This window comes from Phascolarctos cinereus, unplaced genomic scaffold, assembly GCF_003287225.1.
Source record: "Phascolarctos cinereus isolate Bilbo 61053 unplaced genomic scaffold, phaCin_HiC Scaffold_726;HRSCAF=1367, whole genome shotgun sequence".
NCBI lineage: Eukaryota > Metazoa > Chordata > Mammalia > Diprotodontia > Phascolarctidae > Phascolarctos > Phascolarctos cinereus.
In genome coordinates this window covers 124291632-124304131 of record NW_027556098.1, presented here as the reverse complement: position 1 = coordinate 124304131, position 12500 = coordinate 124291632, and the positions used below count along the sequence as shown (strand labels likewise).

Sequence of the window (12500 nt, the reverse complement as noted above, 5' to 3'; positions counted from 1 at the left end):
GATTTTTATAACCTAGCCCCTTTTTACCTTTCTAGTCTCCTTCTACTTTACTCCCCTACATGTACTATGGGATCTAGTGAAACTGGCTTCCTTACCATTCCTTGAATGAGATACTCCACATTCCAATTACTCCACATTCCAATTACCTGCCTTTTCAATGGCTGCTCTCTATGCCACGAATGCTCTCCCTCTTCAACTTTACCTCTGGTTTCCTTCAAGTCTAAGCTAAAATCCTGCCTTCTGCAAGAAGCCTTTCCTAGTCCTCTTCAATGCTAGCATCTTCTGAGATTAACTCCAATTCATTCTGTATACTTTGTGTATGTACATAGTTGCATGTTTTCTCCCCCCTTAGAATGTGAGCTCTTTGAGGGCACAGACTTTTCATCTTTGTATTCCTAGGCTTATTTAGCACAGTGCCTAGTACATAGAGAGAGAGAGAGAGAGAGAGGAGAGAGAGAGAGAGAGAGAGAGAGAGAGAGAGAGAGAGAGAGAGAGAGAGAGAGAGAGAAGAGAGAGAGAGAGAGAGAGAGAGAGAGAGAGAGAGAGAGAGGAGAGAGAGAGAGAGAGAGATGTAATATAAAACAAGTTTGGAAAGGCAGCTAGGAATCAGGAATAACTTTAAATTCCAAGAAGAGAAATTTGTATTTGGCCCTAAAGGCACCAGTAAGGAATCACAGACTATACCTAAGCACTAGAGTTACAAGGTCAGAAGTGTGCTTTAAGGTGATTATTTTGGCAGTTGTGTGAAAGATAGATTATAAAGGGGAAAGATGAGAAAGCAGGGAGACCAAACAGGAGGTAGAATCACCTCTCTGAAGGAGAACAAAGGAGAAGAGAAAGGGGGATGATGTAGAGGAGTTTTGAAGCGCAGAATAAGGTGGAACTGGAAGCCCAGGGATGGATGGCCTTTACTTTCCTTGGCAACTAGGCATCCTTTGCTTCAAGGAAGGAGAAACGAGATGGTGTTGGAGTCTTGAGGAGATAATGGGAGGTTTCAAACAGTTGTTGTAGGGAATATGATAGTCATTTAGGCAATAATAAAATGACTGCCATGTAGCCTGAGGGCTCAGTTGAAATAGGATAAATTTTATGGAGAGATCTAATTGGCACAGTTATGTAACTGAATTGACTGGAATTTAGCAGCATGTGCTTAGGAGTGAAAGCTTATGGTGGGGGTAACTCAGGCTTGTATTTTGGAAAAGAATTAGTGATTAGACTAAACAAAGGAATGTCTAAAGAGAACAAAATAGAATTCATTTAAATTCAAGTTTAAAAAGAAAACGTAAGAAAGATGGAAGATACATGCACATAAATACATACACACATAAACACACATGCATGCATATATGTATAGTATGAGGCTAAACCAAAAGAGTAGCAGGATCCTTTAGGAAATCAGGAAGCTTAAAGTTCTGAATAATTTGAGGAAAAATAAAATACTTTAAAAAAAAGAAGCTATTTTGGGCACAAGAAAAAGAATAAGGAGAGGGCAGGTTCACTGTTCTGGAAATCAAGAGAAGAGGTCACTTAAATAACTACAATAGATGACAGTAAGAAAACAAAAACAACTCCTATTTTGTTTCTATTTTCTCTCATCAAGAAGAAACAAATGGTGAAGTTTCACTTTACTTTATTAGATCACATCTAAAGTATTTGGCTTAGGTTTGTGTATCATATTTTTGGAACAACATTGAAAAAACTAACGTCTATCTGGAGAAGTTCCTCTTCATTGTACATCATACATTTCCCTATCAATGTTTATTTCTTAAAATGAGAGGAGAGGGAACTTCAAGTACCTGCTTATATAAGTAGGGAAGACTTTAGAGAGAAAGTGGGTTTCAAGGAGGTATGTGGTAAGTATTGCTGGCTCTGTCATGAGAAATGGTGTAAAGAATTTAGGATGTTTAGTCTAGAAAAAAAAGATTTAGTGGAAAGAGGACTGCTGCCTTCAAATATCTGCTGGTAGTTACACGGAAAAGAGACTAGGTTTTAGGTGTCAAATAAATTCTAGGAGTTGACAATAATGTGAAAACATCTAAGTTTCCCTTTAGTTTCAAAGTTTTATTACTGAATTAGAAATGGAGGATATCAGACCAAAGGTATGAAGAAAGTGGATCTGGTAGATCAGAATAATAAGGCAAGGGATCATTTGGGCAGCGGAAGGAAAAACTAAGTGTTTCTTTTGCTACCTGACACTTTGATGTTTCACACTTTTCATATGTTACATTTGTAGTGACGTTCCAGAGAACTACAAAGTCCTTTAAACAAGAGACTATGTTACTATACCTTATCAAAACTGTTCTTCTGATCATAGAAATAACATCTAGGTTCTCATATCCTCTCGACCTTCTTAGATTATTTACCATCTTCTTCTCTTTCATAATACACATCTGACATTCACTTATTATCTGGTTTAAAAAGACTAGTCACCCCTGGGCAAGAATTCTTAATAATACATATTACACACTATTAATGGTGGCCAACTTTTCAGCTTTGTATATCTTATGAATAACTCTTAGCCTTGAGTCATGGCATTAGACATTTCATCTTTTAAAAATATGGCACTTAATGTTGCATTTCCCTCATGACTTACTAAACGAAACAAGTTTTTCATAAGAAATAAGTTTACAATTAATGACAATGCTTTGAATGATGACAGTAATCTTCCTGTAAAAAAAATCCTTGAATTCTAAATTTTACTTCAGAACATATTTTCTTTCATTTCTTCTTTGAAATTGTATCCCTAACACCTAATGTTTTCCCACTTTCTCATGGCTCAAAAAAGACACACTCTGAGGTGGGTATAACAAGCTGTAAGACTTAAGGTAGGAAACAGTAAGAGACAAGAAAGGTGGTAACATGGCACCATGAAAAGAAGCCTGGACTAGAAATAAAAGACCCTAGTCAGAGTAGTGGTTCTATCATTAACTACATTCCCTTGCCAATTTTCTTCATTTATAAAATGAAGAGGTTAGAATAAATAACTTCTAAGGTTATTTTTGGGCAGGTAGGTGGAGTGAGGAAGACCTGAGTTCAAATCCAGCCTCAGATACTTACTGTGTGACCCTGGGCAAGTCACTTAACCCTGTTTACCTCAGTTTCTTCATCTGTCAAATGAGTGGGAGAAGGAAATGGCAAACCACTCTAGTATCTTTGCTAAGCAAACCCCAAATGGGATCACAAAGAGTTGGACATGAATGAAACAACTGAACAACAACAACAAAGATCATTTTTAGCTCTAAAAATCTGCAGTTTTACTACCCACGCTAACCCTGACTCACTAGAATAGTTTAGATCTCTGCAGTGCAGGTAGTTGATTTGGGGCTCTTGGGAGTCTACTACAAGGAACCATGAATTTGTTTTTTTTTTTAATTGAGAACCATATTTTAATATAATTGGTTTATAAACCTATGTATTTTATTTTATGCATTTAAAAACATTATTATAATTAACTCCACCAGACTGCCAAAGGAGTCCTTGGACAAAAAAAAGCTAGGAACCCAGTGTCCCACTCATTTGTTACTTTAGATTTTGAGGAGGAAGGGAAAATAGGGGAAAAAAAAGAAATGGGAAGGAAAAGGAGAAAGAAGGGGAGAAAAAAAGTCATACAGAAGAGGAAGGTAGAAGGAGCATCCTAATACTGTGCCTTTACTTAACATAAACTGTTCAAAAGCTGCCAAAAGAAAATTAGAGCAATACTTCCTTCACTTCCACCACTAGTGGAGTGAAAAGATATTCTTAATATATGTTAAAGATGAAGATGTTCCCTTTCCATTTCTTTTCCCACAATTTCCCAAAGTAGTGATGGTAGGCTAGGTTAGGCATATGCTTGGTAACTAGTACTAAATATTTCAAGTGTTAACAATATAAAGAACGGTAAGACTACAATTTTTTTATGGTGAGACATACTTGCTGTCATCCTTCTCTTCTCTCATAAGAAATGACCTATTTCCCATTTTCAGGGATTAATCAGACACTTATTTAAATGGCACTTCCTAAAAGTCAGGACCACAATACATTGTTCTCTAATTGTTCTGTGCATGTTAGCTTTACCTATATTATGAATTCCTCAAAGGTAGGCACTATGTCTTATGGGGTTTTTTTGTATCATTTGGAGAGCCTTGCACAGTATTGGAAAACGCACACCAACACTTGGTTGACTGGTTGAAGTCAGTGAGACTATTACTACTCTAAGACAGAGTAGAAACAACACTAATACAGTCAACCAAGGCATTTTTTCATGTGTGTTTATTTTACAAGTATTTCTTTGGTGAAGCTTTAAGAGATGAGATTGTTGGTCTTACCTTAATTACCTCGGGGCTCTGCTGAATCAAAACCACTGCAGTACTATCTTTGGTTTTATCACTTGTATGACTTTGACATACTGATGATCGAGTCTGGGAGGAAGTTGTCAAAGTTTCCTGCAAAATTTGCATCATTTCCTTTTCTTGTGATAAGCTTCCTCTGCTTGATTTGCATTCAACTAGTTCTTGAGCAAAGTCTTCAATGCTTTCTAGGATACGCAACAAGAGAGCACGATCCTCTTCCTCTATTTTATGTCCATTAGTTTCAATAATTCTTGTCAAACAAGAAGAAGGAGATTTTTCTAAGGGTGAAGAGTCATCAGATTTGGGCTCAAGATCCAAAGTTGTCTGCCCCACCAAAGGATTACAGTTGTTTAAAGATTTAGTGTCACAACTCTTGGCAAGAGGCTCCCCCAGTGTGTTCTCCATTCTCTGTGAGAAACACTCCAAGTCCAATAATAACTTGTCTATCTCTTCCTGATTACTAGGTTTCATAATACCTATGTGGTCTCTCTCTTCAACTTCAGTGACTTTGGGTGTAGGGTCCTCCTTTGATAAAGCAAATGCTGTTTTTTCAAAGACCTTGCCAAGATTTTCAGCTTGTACTAAGGTAGGAGATTTTTCAAGACTGTTATTATGGTCTATAAATTCTGATTTAGCTTCGTTGATTTCTAAAGATTCCTGATTAAAGCTGTTCTCAGTTCTTTTTTCCTTATCAAACACTTTTCTCCCATCTGACTCTTCCTCAATATAAAGAGTTTCCATAAAGTCAGTAGAAGAAACACCTTCTAGAGGATTCATAGTTAAAGTCTGTGGTTTAAGTTGGATAGCTTCCACAGTTCTGGGGTCATTTAGCTCTAAACTTTGTAAGGAATTTGAATTTGTGTGGTTAGTCTGAAGAGACTTAATTGTTCCAGTTTTAATACCATCATGTTTGTTTTCTTGAAATTCAACTGAATGGAACTGCCCTGTATCTGGTGCTAACTGGACAACATCCTCATATTTAGGGGGCTGTTCAGTGCCAAATATTGGGGAGAAGGGGGCTGGATGTAAGTTTGGCAAATTACTAATAAATTCTGTCAAGTCTGTATTCTCAGTATGTCCAGGATGCAAGAATTCAAATGGTATCTTCTTTAGATAGGAAGCCAACCTGGCCATTACATTCATATAGATAGTTTCAGAGCTTGAAAATGAATCATGACCACTTCCATCACTGATATTGCTCCCTGATTTCTTCTTTATGCATTGCTTTATGATGTCAGTGCATTTTTTCAAGTCCTCAGAGCACTTGAGCAAGATATCCAAGCACATCTTTATATCTGTCCCAGAAGAAGGGCTATCCAACTTATGTTTTTCCAATATCTGGGTAATCAGATTCTCTTCAGACAAATTTTGGAGAAACAATGAAGCCATGTTTGTTTCAAGTGAATTACTATGGGGCATAGGTTTTTCCTCAAGTGAGGAACTCCGGAGTAAACCAAAGGATGGATAGTTTCCATCACTGCCATAATGACCAAAGATCAGGTCAAAATCAACTGACCGCCTATTAAATGAGTCACTCTTAACTTTTCTTCCCTTTCTGTAAGTCACATGGCTAGAGTTCTTGAGTTTTTCAAGGGAAAATTCCTTAATTTTTCCACTGGCAAAATTGATTGCTTCTCCTGCAATGTCTTTCAGGTTGTAAGTGCTTTGCACCACAGATACTTTCTTGACCTTAGGTATACCAGGGAGGATTTGATGGTTTTCTTCGCTCTCAGCCAAGGAAAGAACATTTTCATCAGGAAATATAGGAGCATGTGCTGCATTTTTGACACCAGAGACTGGGATATGCAGGAGCTCTGCACAAACACTATGATGTACCACAATACAGTCAACTCCATGTCTGAAGGTCTGGCAAGTTCCAGTGCAATAATGTATAGCCTGCTGAAAGCGCTGATCTATGACAACACTGTTGTAATAGTTCACAGTGCTAACCACAAGTCTGTAAGCTGCTGCCATAACATAAAATCCACTTAGTGGAGTTCTGAATTCACAACAAGGTTCTGGTTCAACTTAGATTTCCTAGTTTCTTCACCTAGGCTGCGCACATTTGACATTCAGATTTTAGTAATAACTTACTAATATTGGGCAGTGGTTTTTTTTCTGCAAAAGGAAACAAAACTTGACACTGAGATATATTGCCAAGATAACAGTAGCTAGTGCACACATGAGTTTGAATGAAAAGTCACACTGCAGAAGACACTAGTCCTGGGCATAGCATCTATTGTTTGTTTCAACCTTCTTGGACAAGACAGCTACATCATTATAATTCACAAAGCCATTTTGAAGTTTGGGGTTTTTTTAAACAAAAAAAGTTTCAGTTTCTTTAGCAAGTTTTATGATGTTGAAATGGAAGATAGATGACTTAAAGTAAGGTCTAAATGCTGTGAGAGCTGAGGTCTCCAAGAGTTGGAATGATCCATTTTTCCATGAGTGAGTGGGTAACCTGGAATAAAACAAAAATGAAAAACAAGTGAGAAATAATTAAGTGAGCTAAAGCAACTTGTAATTCTTCTTTGTCCTTTACTTCTCAAGTTTCACAGTGACAAAATCAAAGATATCACTTCAGTGGTTTTGATCCAAACGGTCCCCACATCTTGACAATTTGTTTTTTGCAGTGTCTCTTGTTCCTTTATCTTTATTCACACTGTCAATACACAGCATCATTTCAACTCTGGATTACTACAGTTGTCTGCAAGTTGTTATTTCTTTCCATAGTCTTACTTTCTTCCAATGCATTCTGTATAATGCTATATCTGGCTCCCTTACTTAATGGATCTTACCTACTGAATTAAGTCTAAACTCTTCTCCTTTGAGGTTCACTTTATTCAAATGTATTACTCTATCCAGATTCTTACAGCATTTATGTTTTGCCTATAAGGCCATTCTTTTTCAAAGGTTTCATCATCTGGCTTACCATCATCCTCTCCATACTAACCTCTGTCCTTATATGAGGAGATTTCAATATATATGTTGTTGCTCCTCCAAAAAGCCTGGTCTTCCAGTTGGTCAACTTTTATGACCTAAAATTTCAGTATGTCTCAGCTATGTACACATAGGAATTATCACATATGTGATTATACCATCCCCCATAAATGTTCTGTTTCCATGATAAAAAAAATTTTGAAATTACTCTGTTTGATCATTTGATACTTCCTATCACTCAAAATCTCTCTATAGTTTACTACTCCTAAACCAAATTTTTTCCCTACCCAAGATTTTCATCCTTTGGTGCTTTTCTAGGACATCGCTCCTAGTTTGGCCTCACTCTCTTCCTTTCCCAGTTTTGTAGCCATCGTTAACCAGCTCAATTTTATACTGTCCTCTATTCTCAAATCCCTTGCCCCCTTGTCCTACCAAACTCCAACTTTGCTTTGTCCTTAAAATCCATCTGTTCCCTTCCTATTCTCTGTATGTTTGAAGTATGCTGGAGGAAGCCACACAACTGTGCTGAGTAGGTCTACTACATATTTGTATTATCTAATCTTAGCTATCTGACTGCCTCCAGGTAATCCTTTTATTCTTTCCTATTGACTATTTTATTCCACAGAGCTGATGGGTTAAACTTATCTTCTTTGTTCAAGACTTCCACACCATGCTTTTCCACCTACCACTCAGCAGAGGATCTTGCTTCATGTAGTCCTAAGAAATTATACTTTCAATCCCATCTCAACTCTTCTTCCCTACATCTATATAGTCTCCATTCCTCCCCATGCTCCATAACAAAGATTTATTTATTTAAATTTTTTTTACTAATTTATTTTGATTTATCAACAATCACTTCCATAAGCTTTTGAGTTTAAAATTTTTTTCCTCCTTTTCCCCCTTCCTTCCCCAAGACAGCATGCAATCTGATAATAGGCTTTACATACACATTCCTATTAAACATATTTTCACATTAGTCATGTTGTAAGGAAGAATTAGAACCAATAGGAGGAACCACAAGAAAGAGGAAACAAAACAAAAGGGGAAAAAAAGGCAAATACTATGCTTCAATCTGCATTCAAACTCCACAGTTTTTTCTTTGGATGTGGATAGCATTTTCCATCATGACATTTTTGGAGATGTCTCAGATCCTTGCAATGCTGAGAAGGGCTAAGTCTATCAAAGTTAGTCATCGTGCAACGTGACTGTTACTATGTACAACGTTCTCCTGGTTCTGCTCACTTCACTCAGCATCAGTCCATACAAGTCTTTCCATGCTTTTTGAAGTCTGCCTGCTCATCATTTCTTATAGCATAATAGTATTCTGTTACATTCATATACTACAACTTGGTCAGCCATTTCCCAACTGATGGGCATCCTCTCAATTTCCAATTCTTGGCCACCACAAAAGGAGCTGCTATAAATATTTTTGTGCGTGGGGTCTTTTTCACAAAGATTTTTAAAAATAAAGAGGAAAAATCAGTGAAACCAATAAATTAATCAAACAATCTAAAAATTTATGCCATGTTCCACATTCATAATCTCCTGCCCCAGGAAACAGTCCTTCTGCCTCTTTAGGGCCATGCTTTTTCTTTATAATTTTGCAATATTTATTTTTGATTATGTTGTGGCAGTTGTTATTTCCATCTGCATTGTTATAGTTGTGTATATTGTTTTATTGGCTTGGTTTCCTTTACTATGCATCATTTCATGTAGATATTTCTGTGCTTCTCTGTATTCATCATATTCATCCTTTCTTGTCTCACAGTAATATTCCATTACATTCATGTGCCACAATTTGTTCAGTTATTCTCCAATTGATGGGCATCCATTTTGCTTCCTATTCTTGGCTACTATGAAAAGTGATAGTACGAATATTTTCATAGAAAGTATATGGAGGACTTGCAAGAACTGATGCTGAGTGAAGTGAGCAGAACCAGGAGAACAGTGTACACAGAAACAGCAACATTGTGCCATGACTGGCTTTGTTAGATTTAGCGCTTCTGAGAAATGCAATGATCTAAGACAACTCCAAAAGACTCATGATGGAAAATGCTATCCACATCCAGAGAAAGAACTATGGAGTCTGAATGTAGCTCAAAGCAAACTATTTCTTTTCTGTTGTTGTTTTTTTTTCTTTCTCATGGTTTTTCCCTTTCTTCTTTCGCAACATGATTAATGTGGAAATATATTTAATATATGATCATATTAAACATGTATAGTCTACATTGGATTGCATGTCATCTTGGGGAGGGGAGGATGGTGAAGGGGGTAAATTTAGAACTCAAAATCTTATAAAAGCAAATGTTGAAAATTAAAAATTAATTAAAAAAAGAAAGCATATGGGGGAACAAATACTAGAGAGACACTTAAAAATATGTACACTAACGCATTAATGAAGCTGTGAACTAGTACAACCATTCTGGAGAAGAATCGGAACTATGTCCAAAGGCCTATAAAACCATGCATACACTCTGACTCAGCAATACTGCTATGAAGGCTATATATCTCAAAGAGATAAAAGAAAAAGGGAAAGGACCCATATGTGCAAAAATGTTTATAGTAGCTCTTTTTGTGGGGCAAAGAATTGGAAACCGAAGGGATGCCTTTTAGTTGGAGAATGGCTGAACAAGTTGTGGCATATGATTGTGATGGAGTACTATGCACTATAAGAAATGATGAAAGGGATGGTTTCAGAAAAACCTGAAGAATTACATGGGCTGATGTAAAGTGAAATGAGAAGTAGAAGAACATTGTATACAGTAATAGCAATATTGTAACAACAATCCACTTTAAAGGACTTAAGCTACTCTGATTGATATGGTGATCTACGACAACTTGAAAGGATTCATGATAAAAATGCTATCTACTTCCAGAGAGAGAACTGATGAACTCTGAGTGCAGATTGAAATATTTTTTTTCACTTTACTTTTCTTGCTCTCTTCCCACCCCCACAACAAGGCCAATGTGGCAATGTTTTGCATGAATACATACAATGGGTATTGTATTTCCTGCCTTCTCAGTGGGTGGGGGAGGAGCTGGAGTGAGGGAGAGAATTCAGAACAAAAAATTTTTTTAAAAAAGCACAGGTGGACTTTTTTTTTCTCATAACAAATTACTTCCTTGAGATATATGCCTAGAGGTGGAATCTCTCGGATAAAAGGTATAGATATTTTGGCCAATTTCTGCATAATTCTGAACTGCTTTCCAAAATGGATGTACTTTTCATAGTTCAATCAACAATGGCCTAATGAACCTATCTTCCCACAACTCCTCCAATACAGACTATTCCCATCTTTATCATCTTTGCCAATTTTCTGGATGTGAGGTAAAATCTCAGGGTTATTTTATTTTGTGGGTTTTTTGCTATGAGTGATTTGGAATATTCTTTTATATTGTTGCTAATAGTTTGCGAATCTTCTGAGTACTGTTTGTTCATATCCTTTGACCATTTACCTATTAGGAAATGGCTTTTGGTCATACAGATATAGATTGTTTTTAGTTGTTTATATATCTTAGAAACCAAACCATTATCAGAGAAATTTTACATGAATGGAAAATTTCCCCCCCATCTGATTGACTCTTCTTATCCTAGATGCATTAATTTGTTTCTGCATAAGTTTTTCGGTTTCATGAAATAAAAATTTCCTATTTTATCTTTTGTAATTGCCTCTATCTTTTGTTTGGTTAAAATAACCTACTCATGGTGATGAAAAGTATTTTATATGCTTCTCTTCTAATTTATTTATTGTATGGTCTTTAATATTAAGCTCACGTATCCATTTTGAATTTATTGTGGAATATCATGTAAGATGTTGGTTTAAGCCTAATTTCTGCCAGTCTGCTTTCGAGTTTCCCAGTAGTTCATATCAAGTAGGGATTTTTTCCAAAGTAATTTATCTTTTAAGGTTTATGGAATACTGGGTTGAGTTCCACTGTTTCTAATTCTCCCTTATATAGTCTCTTTCACTTTTAAAACAATTTCATATGGTTTTGATAGATGTTGCTTTATAATATATTTTGAGGTCTAGAAGTATTTTCTTCTTTTCCCATAATTTCTTTTGATATTTTTGATTTTTATTTATTCAAATAAATTCTGTTTTTGTTTTACTGAGTTCCATAAAGTATCCTCCCCCTCTGATAGTCTGATTGGTATAGCAATAAAATAGTAAATTAACTTTGGTAGTATTATCACTTTTGCTATTTTGGCACAGCCATGAGAATTTAATATTCATCCAGCCATTTAAGCTATTCTTTATTTCTGCAAGGAACATTTTGTAATTGAATCTATTTAAATATTTTGTATGCTTTGTTAGATTGCTCTCCAAATTTCTTTTATTCACCAAACTGTTATCCTGAATGAGATTTCCCTTTCTATTTATTAGGAAAGCTTCTAGTATGTACATACTTATTGCATATGATGCTTGTTTTTTTGATAGGTATACATTATATTTAAAAAGATCCCGGGGGCAGCTAGGTGGCTCAGGGGATAGAGCACTGGCCCTGAAGTCAGGAGGACCTGAGTTCAAATCCGGGCTCAGATCAAACACTTGACACTTACTAGCTGTTTGACCCTGGGCAAGTCACTTAACCCTAATGGTCTAAAAAAAAAAAAGATCCCTCTATGACTATAATTTATAGGGTTTTTACCATAAATGAATGTTTTGCCATGTCAAAGGTCTTTTCTACATCCTGAGACAAATATGACATTGGATTTTTTTTGGTTTTTAAAACTTTTTTTATTTTATTAATTTATTTTGATTTATCAATAATCACTTCCATATGCTTTTGAGTTTGAAATTTTTCTCCCCCTTCCTCTCCACCACCCTCCCCAAGACAGCGCACAATCTGATATAGGCTATACATTTACATTCCTCTTAAACATATTTTCACATTAGTGATGTTGTAAGTGAAAATTAAAACCAACAGGAGGAACCATCAGAAAGAGGAAACAAAACCCAAAAGAAGAGAAAAAAAATAGCAATTCAACTTCCATAGTTCTTTCTTTGGATGTGGATAGCATTTTCCACAATGAGGCCTCTGGAGGTGTCTTAGATCCTTGTTATTTCTGGGAAGGGTTAAGCTTATCAATATTAGTCATTGCACAACGTAGCTGTTATTGTGTACAATGTTCTCTTGGTTCTGCTCACTTCACTCAGCATCAGACCATACAAGTCTTTTCGGGTTTTCCTGAAGTCAGCCTGTTCATCATTTCTTATAGCACAATAGTAT

General features: G+C 36.1%; 1 protein-coding gene across 1 annotated transcript in view; it reads right to left on the bottom strand.

The window, feature by feature from the left end:
- The window catches only part of PPP2R3A (protein phosphatase 2 regulatory subunit B''alpha), a 135748-nt gene extending 129079 nt beyond the window's left edge, over window positions 1-6669 (bottom strand). The window contains 1 exon segment of the mRNA XM_020986095.2: window positions 4305-6669. Within this exon segment, the coding sequence (XP_020841754.1) occupies window positions 4305-6302 (1998 nt within the window). The 5' untranslated portion in view covers window positions 6303-6669.
- Between the last annotated feature and the right edge of the window lie 5831 nt (window positions 6670-12500).